Source organism: Felis catus, chromosome B1 (assembly GCF_018350175.1).
Source record: "Felis catus isolate Fca126 chromosome B1, F.catus_Fca126_mat1.0, whole genome shotgun sequence".
In the NCBI taxonomy this organism is placed as follows: domain Eukaryota; kingdom Metazoa; phylum Chordata; class Mammalia; order Carnivora; family Felidae; genus Felis; species Felis catus.
The window spans coordinates 104,355,567-104,376,480 of NC_058371.1; the positions used below are offsets into that span (position 1 = coordinate 104,355,567).

The 20,914-nt window shown below is 35.3% G+C and overlaps 1 protein-coding gene across 5 annotated transcripts in view; it reads left to right on the forward strand.

Annotated features, from left to right (window-relative positions):
- Nucleotides 1-20,914, forward strand: part of PDE5A (phosphodiesterase 5A) — a 142,823-nt gene that overhangs the window by 59,401 nt on the left and 62,508 nt on the right. For all 5 annotated transcript variants that reach the window (XM_019828144.3, XM_011281658.4, XM_019828142.3 and 2 more), the window contains 4 exon segments: nt 2,076-2,213; nt 4,234-4,301; nt 11,631-11,739; nt 12,700-12,787. In XM_019828144.3, the coding sequence (XP_019683703.1) occupies nt 2,076-2,213; nt 4,234-4,301; nt 11,631-11,739; nt 12,700-12,787 (403 nt within the window).

Consider the following 20,914-nt stretch of genomic DNA (forward strand, 5'->3'; position numbering starts at 1 on the left):
TCTGTTTTAAGTTACTGGATGGGTTGCATTCATAATGTTAGGTACGGCTTTTAGTTCTTGCCCTATCAACTAGAGACATCATCTGTTGATTCTATGCTTTGTGAAATGAGGATCTTAGCATCCCTCATCTTTCCTTCCCAACTGCCATGACTTGCCTCTGCTTTTCTCATCAGACCTTTTTCTGTTGCCCACATGATAACATATATGTTGTTCTACAACCATCGTTAACTTTTAGTAAGCTTTAGTTTAATTCTCAAGTTGTGATTTAAAATAAAGTGTTTATAAGTACTGTGACTATGTAAATATTCATATTACATTTGTTACACAACTTTCAGTTTTTCATGATGTTTCTGAATCCCATTCCTTTTTTTCCCCTTGAACTTTTCCCCTGAGTGTAGAGTAGCCCTCATGTTGTTAGTTTTTCCCCCATATTCCCCATTATTTAGGCATACTGTTGAGTTCTTTTCCTTGGAGATCTCAAAGTTGAGGTTTTCCACCATTTCTCTTCCAAGCTGCACTATATCTCCCCTGCCTGCTGTATAGGTGTCATCATAGAATTTTCCTTCACTGCTTTCTCAGAAGGGCTCCACTGGTTGTCCACTGGATCCCATAACTCCTTCTTTGTCAGTTTATGCCCTTGTTTTATTGCAACATATTCTCAATTAATTTCTTGAGAAAGAGTATTGATCGGGTAAGTTTTCTGAGTCCTTGCATGTTCAAAAATGCCTATTATATCATCCTACCAGTTTGGCTGGGTATAAAATTATAAACTGAAAAATCACTTTCTCAGAATTTACGGGGTGGTGCTTTTGTCTTCTAACTAGCGCCCCTGTTGTACTGATCCTTGGCTCTGTGTAGGTGTTTTGTTTTGTTTTGTTTTTTGTCTAAGCTTTTCATATCATTTCTCTATATCTTCTTTTTACAAGTTAATTTTATAATGTGACTCTTTTTCATTTGTCATACTGGTACCTGGTCATCCCTTTCCATCTGGAGGCTTAAACCCTTCCTTTCTATGTAATTCTTTTTCATTACTTCTTTGATAATTCCTCTCTCCCACCCTATATTTTCTCTTTTTAGATCTTGTTAATAAAGTAATGGATCTTCCATTGCCTTTGCCTACAGTATCTTCCTACCTGGTCTCCCTGCTCTGTTCTTGCCACCCATTAATCTAGTCCCCATTTTTACAAACACAGATACAAGCCTGTTACTTTCTTCCTGCAGTCCATCATAGTCCAAACTGCTTCCAAAGACATACAGGGCTTTTGAGATTCCTTCTCCACTTGAGTCTGCAATCTCATCTCCCCAACTCTCCTCCTCACACTCTATAGCTTCTCTTAAAACTTGATTAAGACTTATAGTGTATGCTACCCTCTCTCAATTTAGTTGCTTTTGACTGAAATATTTCCCTTTCCCACTTCACCCAAATGATGCCTGCTTATCTCTCAGGGCTCAGCTAGCATAGCATCTCCTCAAATTTTCTTTGACACCCTTTCTTCCTCCTCTATACACAGATATTCCGTGAGATTAGAAGACATTCTATGGAATTCAAAGGAAAGAGAAATTACCAGGAAAAAACACAAAAGGAGCTCTTCAAATTTTGTCTGTTTTGGACAGTATTAACTGTGCTATGTGAAAATGCTGATAATTGTTGATCTCAGAAGTTTGGAACAACAGCAATGACAGTGTGTTTTATGTATCAGATAGTATTCAAAATGCTTTAGAAATGTTCACTTATTTAGTGCTTACAATAATCCTATGATTTGATATTATTATTACTATTATCCCATTTTTAAGGAACTGGCCCTATATCACAAAGCTCACAGGGAGGGAAAGCAGGATTAAAAACTGATGACTCCGGTTTCAGAGTCTGTGATTGTAATCACTATACTAACTGTACTAACAATCAGTATGGAAGCTCTGGTAGTAAATAGAGACTTACATATTTAATACTTGAATGCAAACTTGGTTGCAACTTGTTAGACTATAAATAAACAACTTATAAATTGTATAAATCATTGTATTGCTTTAATAATTACAAACAATTACTAAATAATAAACTAAATTTTCTTGTCTAGGTGCTGCTTGACCTTGCTAGCTTAATTTTTGAAGAACAACAATCATTAGAAGTAATTCTAAAGAAAATAGCTGCCACTATTATCTCTTTCATGCAGGTGCAGAAATGCACCATTTTCATAGTGGATGAAGATTGCTCCGTGAGTACAGAGTATGACTTCTTTATTTTTAGAAAGACACAAACCTATGTTCCTTAAAGCACAACTTTTAAATCTCATGTTAGCCTCAAATCTCTTGCTAAAACCTAACTGTTTATTGTTTATGCAAAGCCAATCAGAGTATGAGCTGTTCTGGTTGAACAGGGGTAGAGGTGAGGTGAGAGGATGCCTTCCATGCACCATTTCACCTTTGTGTCCCTCCACTAAGTGGTTACCATGGGAATATCCGTGTGCTGCTTTTGTCAATGACTACACTACCTTGATGGAAAAATACATTGTCATTATGGTGTGCAGACCTTTTGTGGTCAGGAATAGTGGTGCCCTGGTTGCGATGAACAAGTAGACCCCCATTCTGAGTGGGTTGGGAATAAAATTTTCTTTTTATCAGAAATTGGCTAGAAACCAAAGGGCAGGCCCAATAGAGGCAATATTATTAAAGGTACTTGTTAGTCCTAAATCCTTTACCAGCAATGGAAAACCACTAAACTGTTCTAATTGGCATATTTCAATCCATTGATGTGTAATGTAAAGAAACAGATGTGTGTGGAAAGATGGAGTATTCTCACCGAGTGCTGGTTGCTTCTAGACAGGCCAGTTGAATTCATGGTTAGAATCAGAGCTCCTAGCCTAAAGCAGTTTTCCTCTATGCAGTTTCTTTCCCTTTTTACCTATGAACCACTACTTCTGGGATATATCTTTTTATGTCATTTATTTTCTTTTTCCTTTAGACCCTGAGAATAGGCTCTTCATTGGTGGGTTAGGAAAGAGAGTGGGGGTCACCACTTGTGTAGTCTGCTGTAATCCATATATGATATCTGAATTGATGGGGTTTTTGGGAAGTAGAATAATAAAAGATATATAATATTTATATTAAAATTTCAAAAATTGTTTTAGATAGTAAGACTGTACTATATGACTCAACATTTTCTGAATCATTTTGTGGTGTATGGGTGTCTAAGTCTCATTAACTGGATATCAAATGAGAATATACTGTGGTAAGGTGGTCAGTATTCTCTTAGATACTATTTCATAGTTTCAGTCGGTTACAAAGTCCTTAATACGGAGATGATTGCAAGTAGCTATTCTTTTAAAGTTCAGGTCAGAACTCATTAATGCAGTAAGTCAATTTACAATTTTTGCTCCGTGACCTGTTCTTTAGCATTTAATTTTTGAAAGTTATACGTAGAACACTGCTTTTTTAGACAACTTAAATATCACTTTAATTAACATTCAACTCATGTGCCTACCGGTTAACATCTGCCATGGCAGCAACTGACTTGGATCATTGGTGCTTTGCAGTATAGCTCAGCAATGTGAACATTAATGTATTTTGTTCACTTTTTAAACCAACTTAATTTGTTGAGTTTGGGAATCAAGTGGCTTGATGTCCATTTATACAATAACTTTTTGTTTAAAAAGATTTCAACATGAGCAAAAATCCAAATGTAGGGAAGAAAGGACTCAGTTCTTCTCTCCCCAAATTAAACTAATATCATTGTTTTATTTGTGTGTTTCCCTCCAATTCTTTATTCAGTTGCAAATGTAGCATGGGTATGAATATGTATTCTGTTTTTTAATGTAACTTCCAAAGTATTTCTCTGTGTTGCTAATCTTCACAATTATTTTAATGATCTCATAAAATATGTCTTTTAAAAAGATCTATCAACCGCAATCAATATATGCATAAAAGCTAAAATGTGGATTTTGAATAACTATGGAGAAAATTTGAAGCTACCATATTCATTAACACCTGGTAGAAAAACAAAAAACAAGTAGTACGCAAATGAGCGTTTTGCAAGTGAATATCAGAAACTGGTAAGAACATGGGAAGGCAACTTGAGGCTGTCAGGAACGGAGTACTTGTGTCAGTTTATTCTAACTTGAAAAATATCACAAGTATTGTCATCTTTCCTCAGTTGCACACACTTACATGTGTGTATTTAGATAGATTTCATTACATTGTCAAACTTATTTCTCAGTCCATGTTATCCTCTGTTTTCAGGATTCTTTTTCTAGTGTGTTTCACATGGAGTGTGAAGAATTAGAAAAATCATCAGATACTTTAACAAGGTAAGGTAACTTCTCCTCTGTCTTTATCAAAAGTCCAGCTGGCCCTTGAACAACATGATTGGAACTGTGTGGGTCCACTTATACATGGACTTTTTTCAATAAATACAGTACACTACTATAAATGTATTTTCTCTTCCTTATGATTTCCTTAGTAACATTTTCTTTTCTCTAGCTTATTTTATTGTAAGAATACGGTATAAAGGGGTGCCTGGGTGGCTTAGTTGGTTGAGCATCCCACTCTTGATTTTGGCTCAGGTCACGATTCCAGGGTTGTGGGATTGAGCCCTGCATCAGGCTCTACACTGAGTGTGGAGCCTGCTTGGGATCTCTCTCTCCCTCCCTCTCTCCCTGCCCTTCTCCCACTCATGCTCACATTCAAGAGAAATAAATAAACATAAAAAGGAATACAGTATATAATACATATAACATACAAAATGTGTGTTAATCAATTGTATATGTTACGAGTGAGGCTTCTGGTCAAGAGTAGTTATTAAGTTTTGGGGGAGTCCAAAGTTATATGTGAAGTTTTTATTATGTGGAGTATTGGCACTCCTAACCCCCCATCGTTTAAGGGCTAACTGTATATATAATACTGGCTAAATAGTTATTTTGTGACCTGTTTAAGACATAGAAGCTATGGGATGCTTTCCCCCACCCCACCAACCAATAATTTTATTCCTGAAAATACTTTACACTTTGATGACAAAGTTCCAGTGTTTTTTCCCCCTACAGTTGACCTATAGGAGAATTCCCGATATAGTGAATGGTGTCAAAATTAGTATAGACCTATGTACAATGTTTTTGTGGACTGACTCATTTAAGGCCCACAAGTTTATATTGCAGTTATATTTTTCATTGAATATTGGACACTCACTGGAAATTTTATAGGCTTCTGAACAAAATTCTCTTCAAGTGTGCTGTGATTTGTAACCAGTCACAGGGATTTAACTAGTAACAGAAGGAAGCCTATGATCTCTGTCACACCAATACATATACCCAAAGGCTAGAATCAAACCAGATCTCTATTGCAGCTCATGTGTTTGTCATATTTTCTGTAATTTAAAAATTTGTATTAATTTTTTGTTGTGGTTAATTATCACTTGGATAATAGAAAATATTTATAAGATTGAGGTTAGAGATATCATTGCCCCAATTTTATTTGTGCTTTTTGAAGAATTTTGATAAGGACTTAGAATAAACTACCAAATGTTCTTTCTCAGATTCCCTTTTCCATCCTTAGTAAAAAACTGGTGTTTTTTGCTTAAGTGATAGGCTATTCTGAGGAATACAAGTCTGCAGGGTAAAGTGACTGGAATTCTTAGGTATAGTGTTATTTATCACAGTTTTCATTGTTCATTTGTTTCAAATTATTTCACCCCCTTAAATAACTTATCTCAAATTTCTCAATGTTATTTTATCCCTAATTGTTGATGTTATATATAAAAGCTTCATATGATCATGGAAATAGAACATTGTCCTAACTTTACTATATGATACTAAAACTTTACTATTTGATATTTGATATTTTTTACTACAGTTAACCTATTAGAGAATTATTTCATGTAGTGAATGGTATTGCTATTAGTAAAAGTAAAATTTTTATTAGTAAAAGTGCTATTAGCTTCAGTGACCATGAGTCCTTTGAAGATAACCTCTGTGCAAATCTAAACTATAGAACATTCTGTAAGATAACTGGCCTGGTCTCTTCAAAAAGTCAGTGTCATTGAACAAAATGGAGGGAAGTACTATCTTGGACGTGATAGCCAAATGCAATGCATGAATTTTGGTTATTTTGATTAAAACAACTATCAAAAGAAAGTTTTTGAGAAAAATTGGAAATCTGAATGTGGATTGGATTGTAGATGTTGATGGGGGGAATAATCGTTACTTTTCTTTGGAATTAGGAAGATATTGGGGTTAGCAGGAAACTTTTTATTTTTGTAAGATTCATCCTGGTGTACTTAAGGATGAGGTATTAGAATGTCTGTACCTTCCTTTAAAATAGTTCAACCAAAGATAAATAAGTAACTGTATCTAAATTTAATACATTTAAACAAGTAAATATATTCACACATACATACGTAGATAAAACAAATGTGGCAAACATTATGAATTGTGGAATCCAGAGTAGGATATTCATTTTATTTTCAACTTTTTTGGATTTTTCAAAAAGTTCATTAAAATTGGAAGAAAATGTTTATAATAAAATTTTTTGTAATAAATGCAATAAAAAAATTGGAAACGGAAAATCTCTGTAGATCATGTAAAGCAGAATTGCCTGAGTTTACAGCTGTCTTCAAGAACAGAGTACTTCAGTGCACAGCCTGGTTCTGTTCAAACCCTGTTACGACTGACCCCTGGTAGGTCTGAAGACCTGTCTTTCATTCTTTTCTGCCCCTCATGCTCTCTCACGTTTCCTATCCTCTTATGTCTTCCCTCATCAAGATGGAGACACCTTTGACCGTGGTGACTTAAAGTTTAGTTGGTTAAGTGATTATATGTATATCAAAACTGATTAGTTCTAGACTATTACTTTTAACAGTGTGATACAATGAAAGACCTTTTCTCTCATTAAAACAATTCGAGGAATTCGCAAAGGGTCAGATGTAACTTGGGGGCAGTTGGGGAATTCATCTGATTCAGAAGGTACAACTGACTTAAACGTTTATTGCTAACTTGGGCCTGGAGTGCGTAGTCAAAGTAGATAAACCATGGTATCTCTCTCTATCTGAGATTTTTCAGCTACCTGGAGTTTTTGGTTCACAAAGATAAAACTGACCTTCACTTCCCTCTGGGCATTGCTGGTCATGACAAGTTTATATCCTATTACCATGTGTATTCTTTTCCTAAGCCCCTCTGTGCACCATTATATTTTCTGGCATATTTGACATTGTTTTAGTAACTTTTGGGTCCTTTCTGAATGTGTGATAATAAGCCCATGTCTTGGTGAGTATTGTGTGTTTCCCTTTTAATAAGTGCTGGTATCTACTGCCTGGATCAGTTATGAAGTTTCTTATTCTTAGGAAGAGCATTAACATAATTTTGGTTTTATGATGCTATGACATTTTTGTTGCTTTTTAAAATTTTTTTTAATGTTTATTTTTGAGAGAGAAAGAGAGAGAGAGAGACAGAGCACAAGTAGGGGAGGGACAGAGAGAGAGACACACACAGAATCTGAAGCAGGCCCCGGGCTCCAAGCCTTCGGTACAGAGCCCGACGTGGGGCTCAAACTCACGAACTGCGAGATCATGACCTGAGCTGAAGTTGGACACTTAACCAACTGACTGAGCCACCCAGGTGCCTCTTTGCTGCTTTTTATAAAGAATGCTTTAGAAAGCTTCCAGATAAAACACATGTAAATATTTGATTCTTTTACTTTTCAGATTGCATAATGAATTGCTATATATGCAAATATAGACATGCATTTAATGTATTTACATATATCCATAGGTATGATACTTTATATTAACAGTGTAAAATGATGAAATGATATGATATAAATGATATGAAAATGACATAAATGATATAATGACCATATGTGGAATTTAAAAAACAAACAAAGAGACAAACCAGAAAATAGACTTTTTAATACAGAAACAAACTGGTGGTTGCCAGAGGGGAGGTGGGTGAAATAGATAAAGGGGATTAAAAGTTCATTTATCTTGGGGCGTGTGGGTCGCTGAGTCAGTTAAGTGTCCAACCCTTGATTTTGGCTCAGGTCTTGATCTCACAGCTGGTGAGTGCGAGCCCACATTGGGCTCTGTGCTGACAGTGCAGGGCCTGCTTGGGATTCTCTCTATCCCTCTCTCTCTCAAAATAAAAGTTGTTTTTTTTTTTTAAAAAAAGAGTTCATGGGGCACCTGGGCGGCTCAGTCGGTTGAGCTGCCGACTTCGGCTCGGGTCATGATCTCACAGTCCGTGAGTTCGAGCCCCCCGTCAGGCTCTGTGCTGACAACTCAGAGCCTAGCGCCTGTTTCAGATTCTGTGTCTCCCTCTCTCTGACCCTCCCCCGTCCATGCTCTGTCTCTCTCTGTCTCAAAAATAAATAAACGTTTAAAAAATAAATTAAAAAGAGTTCACTTATCTTGATGAGCACTGAGAAGCATATAGAATTTTTGAATCACTGTATTGTACACCTGAAACTAATATAACACTCTATGTTCATTATACTTGAATAAAAAAAAGAGTAAAATAAAAAAGAGCATAAAATGATGAGTTATATACATTTACCTTTGAATATATGTACAGCAGCATATGTCTGTAGAATCACATTTTATGTATTGGCATTTTGATTTTTATTACAAATTCAGCCTGGTCCTCTAATTTCTAATGAAAGCTCAACAACCCCAGTGATTTGGTATGATAGTGACCTCTACTGGTAAATACGCATTTTAAAAAAGTGTGGTCTTATTTATTTGATTTATTTTGAATAGTGTGTTCCCTCTCTGTAGGCAAAATGGAAGGCATTTTTTTTCCATTTATTTTTGTCATCATTCCAAGATAGTCTTAGTATAAGGATATTTCTATAAAGGATAAATAAATAGGTCAGTGTGATTACCTTAAGAGAGTAATTTCATGGATCATTTTAACTGATTCATTAACTAATTGTATAGCATTTGAAAGTATTCACTGATGCCTTATGTCAGCTAAACACTTAAAGTTAGCCTTTTAGCGGTGCCTGGGTGGCTCAGTCGGTTAGGCGTCAGACTCTTGATTTCAGCTCAGGTCAGGATTTTGCTGTTGTGAGATCGAGCCCCACCTTGGTCTCCATGCTGGGTGTGGAGCCTGACATTCTCTCTCTCCCTCTCCCTTTGCCCTTTCCCGCTTCCATGCAATCTCTCTCTCTCAAAAAAATAAAGTTAGCCTTTAATTAATGATACAGTAAAAGGCCTTTTGGTGATATAACTCGTCTTTATTTTTATAAAAATTAGATATTAGGCCTAATTTTGCCAAACCTCTGAATTAAAAATGATGTGTAGTGACTTCAGCATTTTGAAAAAGGACTAAACCAATATTGACACTTCACCAGCAGACTCTTCATTATGTTTCTAAAGTTGTTTATTGATAGAATCCAGGACTCTCCAATTCTCAGTCTTAAACACTTTGCCAATCCAAACTCTCTCCCATGAGATGAAATGCTAGGCAATTTTATGATGTCAGCTGTAAGCAAATCGTTCTTTTAGGCGTTCATTTCAGTTGAAAAGCATGACTTAGTATTTGTCCAACCAACCTACTAATTATCTTTTATAAATTAGAATAACACATTGAAGACAGTTTTGAAATGTTAAGTGTAAAATGAAAATAAATATCCAGGGTTAACATTATACATAATTATTAGAATCACATCATCAGTGAGATAAAGCACAGTAAAGCTGTTGTGAGTTGGGTTGCCTAAGAATTTTGGAAGGGAAGCTCGTCTCCAGGTGGCGGGAGGTTTTGGAGTTTCTGTGCTTCGTTTCATAAGAGCCATCCAATTAGAAGGGAAAAAATGGTATTTTAGTGCTGTAGTTTCATTGTTAGTTAACTTGATGTTAATTTATAAATGCACATTTTTATCATAAAATGAAAAATGGATAGAATTAATTCTTTAAGCTCACTTTCTTGGAATATATATACTAGTTAATACTTGTTATTGATTTTTGTATTAGAAAACAGAATTATAGTAAATACAGTAACACTATAAAAAGTAGTAAAAAGGTTTTTACAATTTAAAAACCTGTGGATACTAAGTAGATGAAGAGCATACACTCTGAAGTCAGACTGATTGAAATTTAAGTTCCATCTTTTACTAGCTGTAGGGCTTTTTGTAAATGATTTAACCCCTCAAAGCCTCAGTTTCTTCATCTGTAAAATGGGGATACTGATAGCGGGATTATAGTCAGGACTAGATGAGATAATATACACAAATGCTTCAGAAAATTTTTGGCACGCGTTAAGTACCAAGTCAGTGTTAGCTGTTGTTTCCATGTCTCTGTGATGGAGTTTTCTGTCTTTGACTTGTATAGCCTGTGATTCCCATTTAGTTCTAAAGCACATACATTTCTCACTGTGTCCAAGCTCCATGTTCCTGTCTTCTCAATAATTTATTCATATACATCCATTGATACTCACTGTGCAAAAAGCAGTGGATGTCACAGTTAGCCCAAGTTCTCCAAGAAGCAAATGCCAAGACTAGATTAAATGTGCAGGAAATTTATTAGGGGAAACTCCCCGTGAGGCTAAAAGGGGACAGAGCTAGGAGAGCTGTGGACCTCCACACAAGTCTAACCTAGAGTGAGAGGGGAAAGAAGGGATGCGGGGGGATGGGCAAAAGAGGTGAAGGGGTAGGAGGTACAGGCTTCCAGTTATGGAATGAGTAAGTCATGGGGATGAAGGGCATAGCCTAGGGAATATGGTCCATGGTATTGTAAAACCACCTGTGTGGTGACGGATGGGAGCTACACTTGTGGTACACAGCATAACATACAGAATTGCTGAATCCTGGGGCACCTGGGTGGCTCAGTCAGTTGAGCATCCAACTTCGGCTCAGGTCATGATCTTGCAGTTCATGAGCTCGAGCTCCACATTGGGTTCTGTAATGACATCTCAGAGCCTGGGGCCTCCTTTGGATTCTGTGTGTGTCTCTCTCTCTCTCTCTCTGCCTCTCCCTTGCTTGCACTCTGTCTCTCTCTCAAAAGTAAGTAAATATTTGAAAAAAATTAAAAAAAAAAAAAGAATTGCTGAATCCCGTGTTGTACACCTGAAAGGAATGTTAACATTGTGTGTCAACTATACTTTCAGAAAATTTTTTGAAGATAAATTTTTAATTTAAAAAAGTATCATAAAATATCTCAAAGCAGAAAAAAAGGAAGAGAGAAAAACTTAATAAAATTCTTTCAGGCATGTTTGATTTTCCCCTTGGTTTGAAATGTGTGAACGATTATGGGGGTGGATAAAGCAAATAACTGAGGAAGTAAAACAGACAGGGACTGGACCTCAGTCATTCTATAAGCTGATGAAAAAATAAGACATGGAAGAAAATTTGTATGGATTTTACATAAATGGCACAAAAATCAACCTGCCCATTTAACGGTGGTAATAGCATTACTTATGACATTTTAAAACTTGTTTTAGAAATCTGAATAAGTATGGGTCTTTGTCTTTTCAAAACATTTAAATTGTAATAACTACCAAAGTTGTGAATCATCACTTTTAAAGTGCATTTCCAATTAAGACATACACTTTACCCTATAATTTAAGACTAGTGTATATCTCTTATCATTTATTTAACTCTGTTTTACCCATGTTTTTTCACTTCACGGAAAGAACTCATATCTGTTATTTCCACAGGGAGCGTGATGCAAACAGAATCAATTACATGTATGCTCAGTATGTAAAAAATACTATGGAACCACTTAATATCCCAGATGTCAGTAAAGACAAAAGATTTCCCTGGACAGTAAGTAAACCAGTTTTAAACTTGGAGCTCGAACACTGTTTTCCCATCAGATCCACACTTACAAGGACTCTTCAGCTGAAGGTCTCAGAACTGGCTCTTTCAGAGTGATCTGCTGAGGGAAAATAAAATAGTTCATAACATCTCTTAAGGGATGGTTAGCTATACTCACATATTTTTCCCTCTACTTGGATCAGTTTTTTAATGTGTAATAATGAACTATCAACTAATTTTGAGGCAATTTATTACCTACTTAATGTCAGTGACATTCCTTAGATAATGTTGCTATAGTTCTTGAGTTTATCCTAAAAAATTAAGTTCCATTTGGCTCAAACTTATATAGCTGGTAATCTACTGCATTGAGCAGCTCTGTGGAGAAATGAGTATATTTTCTTTGACAGCAAAGCTACAAAGATCAGTAGTATCTCAGACACTGAAAACTTTGAATTGTCATGTTTTCTGTCTCTGGAAAATCATTGCACTTTGAGGCAGCTGCCTTGATTTTGTTATTTGCAAATCTAGAAGACCCAATATGGGCAATAGAAACAGTGGCAGTCCTAAAGAAACACAAGTTTGTAGCATTGGTATCCCAGATAGTGTAGTGCTTTTTGGATTCTGCCCATCTTGTTAAGTTATTGAGACATCTGCTACACCAGTATAGTAAATAACTGCATAAATATTTGCTTAATATTACCAAAAGTTGCTTGAGAAGTTTACAATGAAAAAAAAGAAATATAGGATATTTATTACTTTTAATAATGTAAAGACTAATTGGTTTATATTGCATTTATGTGAACTTCATTGTTATTTGTACATTTTCTGCACTCCGATGTTATCTCAAGCTAATAAAAGATGAATATATTAGTGGTTTCAGATGTCCAGTATAGTTTACATAACACCTAATGGGCAAATCAGTCTCTTCATAATTTGTACCTGTCTTGTTTTCTTTTTGTTTTTGTTTAGAATGAAAACACAGGAAGCGTAAGTCAACAGTTCATTAGAAGTTTGCTTTGTACGCCTATAAAAAATGGAAAGAAGAATAAAGTGATAGGTAAAGCCTTTTACTAACCCATACTCTGGACTTATTAAAGAAAAAATGTATTTCCAGAAGCTTTTTTCCTTCAAGTGTAAATTTAAGAAATAAAATGTTTGAAAAAAGATAAAAATTGGAATAATGAAAGTCGTTTGAAATAATTTTACATTGATAAATGTTTATAGACATTGTTAAATATCTTAACTGTAACATATTTTTGTAATTATTATAATGCTATTTCAACAGAATATTTGTTGAAAAATGATGTGTTGAAAGTTTGTAGACTGAGAAACATTAGGTCAATAATGTGTGTTGTTTTAGCTATCACTTCATGGCTCTGATTTTCTGGTAAATATGTGGTTTAGAGTTTAGAAGGTATTCATTTGTTCAAAAATATTTATTGAGCACTCTGCTGTTCTAGTGATCTGGAATAAATCAGCAAGCAATGTGGAAATCCCTGCCCTCAGGGAGCTTACATTCTAAGATTATAGAAAAATGTCTACTTCAGGAATGCTGGAAGAATGCATCCTCAGAACAAAATGGAATGATGTTTCCTATTATTGACACTTTTATTTCTTGGCATTACAAGTTATATTAAGAGTAGTACGGAAAATATGAGGTTTTCTATGTCAGCCGTGCATGATTGACACGTGAAAATAGTCTGAACTGTTAACATTGTCTCAAGAACTTAGAAATAAAGGAAATATGAAGGCTTTCTAAAGGCTGAACTTTTAAATCAAAAGCCTAATGAAGTAAGGCTTAGAAATGTCAATTTACCTTAAAGTAAAAGTCTGAATAGTTTCTAGGTTGCAAGACTTAACTATAATTTTATTGAAAGAGGGTATCAGAAAGATGGGGGAGGAGAGGTATTATTAATGAAAATAGAAAAAAAAAAAGACAAATACCTATCCAGATTCTGTCCAGCAGTCAGGGAATTTTTGTCCCTCAAGTGCAGATGGATGTAGTAAGTTGTGTCAGTCTGGGTAGAGTATTCTGACCAAGTGGCGAGGCCATCACTTAGGGGGCAGTGGATGTAGCAGGTTGTAGCCATCAGTGATTCCAGTGCCTTTGCTGGTGCACATCCTTCTTGCGAGACAGATACACCAGGGGATACTATGAAGCATCCCACCAATCAGACTTCCCTTGTTCTGATTATTTTTTTCCCAAGGTAGCTTAACTCATAGGAGGAGAATGCATTATTCATATACTTGAAAATATATGGATGGCTTTGACAGCTGTTTCTAGTTATAAATCAGTGAATTGGACTTGAGGCAATGGACTGGAGTTGCAGGTGCGCATACTCCTATTCCCTGGGACAGATCTGTTTCTTGCTGTACATGAATATTCTGCTGTTAGATATCAGTCTTGTGAACTTAGTTACAGTGCCTCTACCCCCAGAGAAATGGCTCTGCCTTCAGTCATGGTAATCTAGTTTCTAAGGCTACAAGGCCAGGAGTCATATCCTGACTGTGGTGTGAATTGCCTAGTAAAGTCTCTAGAAACCAGCCTGGGGACTCCCAGCTGAGCTGTTTGGTCACCTGCACTCTTCACAGATCTCAGAGAGAAAAGTATAGGCTGCTGAATACATAGTATGGGAATTTTCTTTTCAAGATTATCATCCATGAGTTTGCTAACATAAGCAATAAGGAAACTGACAAGGGTGCCTTACAATATGATACCAAGTAAATGTTATATTATAAAAATTTTATTTGGTCGGGAGCGCAAGGTGAAAACTACATTGTAAATATTACGCTTCTTTAAAAGAATGCTTTTTGATATAAGCTGCCTCTGACCTTTGCAAATGTGAAGTGAAATTCCAGAAGGGATGCATTATTTACTAGCAAGTTTTCATAATGAGGACTGAGTGGCAACTTGCTACATCAGGTCAGATCTTTGCTTTTCCTCAGCAGCATCTCTTTGGAATAATAATTGGGAATGGGGAGTAGCTGGAGGAAGTTCTCCATCAGGCTTTGTCATCACTTGACACAAATGTGAGCTGGTTCAGTGAAGTGCAAACAGCCCCAGGTGGGGAGGGGACTCAGCATCCATTTGGCTTCACTCTTCCTGTAGCCATTTAAAACATGAGCACATTATTCACCTCTGCCGAGTTGAACCTTTCAGATCTGTTCATTCTGTGATCCTGTCACGTTTCCTTCAAGTGAGCAAAAAAAAAAAAAAAAAAATCAAAAATACCAGTTGAAGTGATCAGACTTGGCATACATTTTGTGTCACCCTACTTGATAACAGAGCCAAAAGCAAGCAAATGTTATCTTTGGAGAGGAAAAATTCCCTATTAATAAAAAGAAAGAAAAAAATGGGGGTTTTGGTGGGGGCTCAAGTTGATTCCAAGAAAGAGAAGGAACATTTCCAGTGCTCCCTGCTGCTTAAAAGTGTGACAAAACAGAAAATTTGAATTCTTGCCTGTGTTTTGTGCCCACAGATGTGGCATGGAAAATGTCATGGCTGTAGATAATTTTTCTTGCATATCACAGGCCAGATTCCTCTATTATGTAATTCTAATAGAGAATCCCCATAGAGTTTCATGCGGAAAGGCAGACAGGACCATGTGTTTTTTGTAATCTTCCTTCCCCCTCATATTTTTCTGTTACTGACATTTAGATGAAATTATAGACATTAGACCAGTGTGAGGCCTGTTGTATTCCCTGAGGCATTGTTTCATATCAAATGTTTTCTTAGTGCTCTGGCTAATAGAGAGTGTTTCTAGAGTTTTGCTTCCAGTGCTATTAAGGAAATATTTTTCTCATTCAATATTCATTCATTTTAACCAGTTATTTCCCCTATTTATTAGGCTAAATATGCCTTTTTCCCAAATCATATTTACCAAAAATTCTTACTGCTATTTTCCATACCCATTTCGGGACAGATTTTGAAGAAATTAATCCCATTTCCATTCCCCCCCCCCCAAAAAAATGTTTAGAACATCTCCACTTTAAATAACTTACATTTTTATCTCTTTGTTAATGAAAAATATAACAAAAATTGTAGCGTTATATTACACATTCTTGATCGTGAAGTATGGGAAATATGTACAGTTGATTCTTCAAGGGAATTAGGGGGGACTGACACCCCCTCCCATGCAGTCTAAAATCCATGTATGACTTTTAAATCCCACCAAAGTTAACTACTAATAGCCTACTGTTAACCAGAAGTCTCCCCAGTAACAAAAACAGCTGATTAACACATATTTTATTTATTATAGGTTTTATATACTGTATTCCTACAATAAAGTAAGCTAGGGAAAAGAAAATGTATTAAGAAAATCATAAGAAAGAGAAAATACATTTACAGTTCTGTACTGTATTTATCAAAAAAAATGCACATATAAGTGGACCTCACCATTCCAATCCATGCTGTTCAAGGGTCAACTGTATTTCTTAACTGAATGTGTGTTCTAAACTGATTGCTACCCTAACCCTCTGCTCATGTCTGTGTTGCAATTTGATTCTAAGGTATAGATAACTATTCTAAAATTATATGTTTAAATTTGACACTGCTTCACTTTATTTTTCATATGAAGTGTTACCATTTGGCAATATCACTAACTTCTCATTTGCTTATAGAAATATTTGCTAGGATTTTCCCAATGCAAGTATAATGAAACTGTGCAGTGTCATCCATGGTACACATTGCCTATAATGCTTAACGTTATCTGGTTTTTTTCGCACAGAATTGTAAATTATGCTTAGTTATAATAAGTTCCAGGCAATGAGACTGTAGGGACAGTAATAATTGGAAGAAAATGAGAAAAAATTAAACTAAGAATGTATAAGTTAGAATTATAAAAGTGAAAATATATAAAATAAAAATAAATAAAGGATTATAGTTTTAAGAAATTATTGCAAAAATAGCAAGACAAACTTTATAGTAGCACTAGAAAACAGAAGATTACCTTTACTGGACTAGAAATAGTGAGGGAATTTCTGGAAGATATGAGGTATATATCATTTGTAAGAACGCATTTTACACAAAATGGGAAAAATTTGAATAGAGATGGCAATAATAATATCAGACAAAGTCAAATTTAAGGTAAAAACATACTGTAAAGGGTCACTTCGAAATTTATTAAACTTAAAATCCACCAAGACAGTGTAATTGTCATAAATATTTCTAATAAACTAGCATCATTGATATATAAAAGCTAAAGCTATTAAAAATAGAGGGAGAAATGGACAAAATGGAAGTCTTTAGAACACCACATCTCATAGAAAGTTAAACTCCAGGAAAAAATAAGGAAACATTAGCATTAATATAAAAAAATGAAGTGGATTTAATAGGCAAATATAGATTTACTTATATTTCATAACCTAAAAATACAAATTCCTGTCAAATATCCATCAGAAACTTACAAATATTAATGATACACACATATATAACACAAACTCGGTCATTTCCAAAACAGAATTGATGACCACTCTCATGAATCACAATGCATTGGAATTGGAAATGCATAATAAAAGGACAAGTGGGAAGGAAAATTCTCACTTGGAAACTGAAAAGTATTCTCCTTTGTGATGATGGAGAAATCAAAAGCCAAAATGAGAGTACCTCATTTTAGAAAATTGATGGTTGTATCAACATAACATAAAAACGCAAGGTATATGGTCAAAGCTATGCTCAGAGGAGAGATACAGCTTTAACTATTTTGTTATTATTAAGAAATAATAAAGTCATTTGAACTAAGAATTCAGTTGAAGAAATTAGAAAAACAGCACCCTCTCTTACTTCTATGCTGCCCCCCAATAAAGAAATAAATAGGAAGCAGAGAAAAGTAATTGAAATGATAAATTCATGAAATGGGAAGGGATAATGAAAAAAAGAGATAATGGGGAAACAATAATAATAAGCAAACCTGCAGCACATATAATGAGGATAATAAGAGAAAAACACAACTAACAATGAATAAAAAATAACAACTATTGCCCAGAGGAAATTCTAGCCAAAGCAGAGGGGAGGAGATGAAACAATGTGAGATACAGAAAAAGAAAAGGCAAAATAAAACAACTTCCAGATGATATGATTGTGAAGTGGAAAACCTAAGAGAATCAGCTGAAAGTATTTCTCTACAGAGAGTTCTAAAACTTCCTGGTTTTTAAATTATTTAAAAAAATTTTTTTTAACTTTTTTCTATTTTTGAGAGAAAGAGACAGAGCGTGAGTGGGGGAGGGGCAGAGAGAGAGGGAGACACAGAATTGGAAGCAAGATCCAGGCTCTGAAATGTCGGCACAGAGCCCAGTGTGGGGCTTGAAGTCACAAACTGTGAGATCATGACCTGAGTCCAAGTCGGACGCTTAACTGTGAGCCACCCAGGCGCCCCACCTGGTTTTCAGATTATTAAAGAGAAATAACTTTAATATATCCCAAGACAAATCTGTTCAAAAATAATAATGGAAAAAAAAACCATAGATAATAGTAGCAAAGAATAAATTTAGCCAGAAATATGTAGTGTCTTTATGAGGAAAACTGTAATAGTCTACTGAATAACTTAAAAATCTTTAGTAAATGAACTAACATAACATTTCCTGATGATAAGAATCTATTTTGTAAGATGTCAACTTCCCCCAGATTAGATTTATATCAATTTTAATACATATCCTCATAGGGTTTTTTTTTTTTCAGAGGGAAGGGGAATTCCTGACCAACATTTATAAAACTCATCTGAAAGAATATCATATAAAAAGAATCAAAGAATAAAAAAAAAGATTTGGTCTATCAGAAATTAAAATAATGTTGCAAGGGGTGCTTGGGTGGCTCAGTTGGTTGAGCCTCCAACTTCAGCTCAGGTCATGATTTCACAGTTCATGAGTTTGAGCCCCACATCGGGCTCTGTGCTGACAGCTCAGAGCCTGGAGCCTGCTTCGGGTTCTGTGTCTCCCTCTCCCCTCCTCAACTCATGCTCTGTCTTGCTCTCTCTCAAAAATAAATATTAAAAAATAATAACGCTGTAAAAGTAACATAATTAGAAGTATCATATGTGTGCCAGAAAAGATGGCAAGATCAATGGAATGCAATAGAAAGTCTAAATGCACACCCAATCTGTTACATATATATTAGTGTTATTGTATATAGTAGAGTATATTTCAATATTTCTAAGGTACCATTGGTTGAAAGACTTCATTTTCTATAGTTCCAAGAAAGAAAAAAAAAATAATTTCAATTAAACTATGACAAGCAATTGATTAGGGTGCAAGCTGATTTCAAAAATATTAAAATGTGGGGCACCTGGATGGTTCAGTCAGTTAAGCATCTGACTCTTGATTTCAGCTCAGGTCACAAACTCTAGGTTCCTGAGATTGAGCCCCAAGTCAGGCTGAGCCTGCTTGGGATTCTCTCTCTCCCTCTCTCTGGCCCTCCTCTGTTTGCACGTGCTCTCTCTCTCTCTCTCTCTCAAAAATAAGTGAATACATATTTTTTAAATTATTAAAATGGGAAAAAAAGTACCTAGTAGTTGAAATAAGTATGACTTTAGTGTTTAAGGTGGCAGTTCAAATCATTAGAGAAGGGGTAACTATTCAACTATTGTAAAAATCTAGTAGCAATTTGGGAAAAAATTAAGTTGAATTAAAAAATTAAATGTGATACAGTGAATCTACAAAAATACTACAGGAAAATATAGGTTTATATATAATCTTAAAATGGGGAAATTTCTTTTAAAAGCAAGACACTATTCAGCAGAAAATCTCTTTTGATTAAGATAATTGACAAATGACAAATACAAAAAAATATATATTTGCAAGATTGGTAATAAGGGCAGGTCTTACATATTAAGCAAGACAGGATTCTAATTTCGGAGTCCACACTATGTGGTAGAGAGTACATGAGACTATGAGCAGGATATAAGAGCTGACATCCTGCTGTGCCAAAAAACCAGGAAGTAAACTGTGGTTAGTGACAACATCTGATTCCTAGAGTTACAGAAAAGGAAATATGATTGTGTGATTTTAGAAACCACCTAGTCCCTACTGACAATGTCAGTACAAGTACTTTGTGAACTCTAATATTATTAAGTAAACTGATACTTTACTAACTGTTCTCCTTCTTGGTTTTCTCCTAATGTTTTTGAATATTTTATGTTATGATTGTATATATTAATTGATTTTTGCTGAATGGTTTTCTTTTCTTTTTGGCTCTGCATTAAGTACTTTGTTTTTATATATAAGTGATTCTGATTTCACACAGATTACTGGTAGATGTGGCATCTCAGATGACCAGTTTTAAATTTTATTATTGTACTCTTCATCCAGTCTTCCAGTCATTAATGAACTTTTGAAAACCCTAGCTGTAAATGTGTCCAAGCTTTATATTTTCTCCTCAAGAAGGACCCTGTTTGTTATAAACTTTCTTCCTCATAGTTTTTTTTTTTTTTAACTGGGGTATTTTTGTTTGATAGAATTAAATTCTCTGAAGTGTATAAAGGAATCAGCAGGATGATCAAGGATGCTATAAAAATATAATTGTCCATTGTGCTTTCAAAGGGGAATTAGATTATATGCCTAAACGGATAATTTGTCTTTACCCTTTCCTTGCACTGAGCTTAGCCCTGTCTACACATTGTTATCTATAGTGGTGGCTTGTAAAGCAAACACACTTTAGCTGTTCCGCTCTGAGCTGTGGTTGGTACAGCCAGCTTTTGATGTTTGTACATGTGACATTCATTTCTATACCTTTGAATTCCAGATGAATTAATTAATACTTCTTAATGCACATTCATTGACTTCTGACTAAGGCATAGATTTGAACTGACGTCCCGGAGAGTTACTTAGCTAGGTCATAAGCCCAGCAGCTTGCCTGATAGCCACATCTCAACCCCTTCCTGTTGTCTTTTCCTTTCCATACATACAGTAATTCTTATACACTGGTAAAAAGAGAAATCTTGTTTATGGAAAGTGGCCAGTCAAGCAGGAGACAACTTTAGTAGAAATTGAAAGGCAGTTACGTTGTGATGTGAGGATAAAGCAGGAGACATGTGACTCTCAAGAAAATGTGATTTGGGAGACAGCCAGAACCTAGATAAACAGTTCCACGTTTATAATTTGGGGATTCACAAAGGTTGGAGGACCAAACCCTTGCATTGTACCATATACGGGACATGTTCTTTTAAGATAATGCTATTTTTCTTGCAGTGTC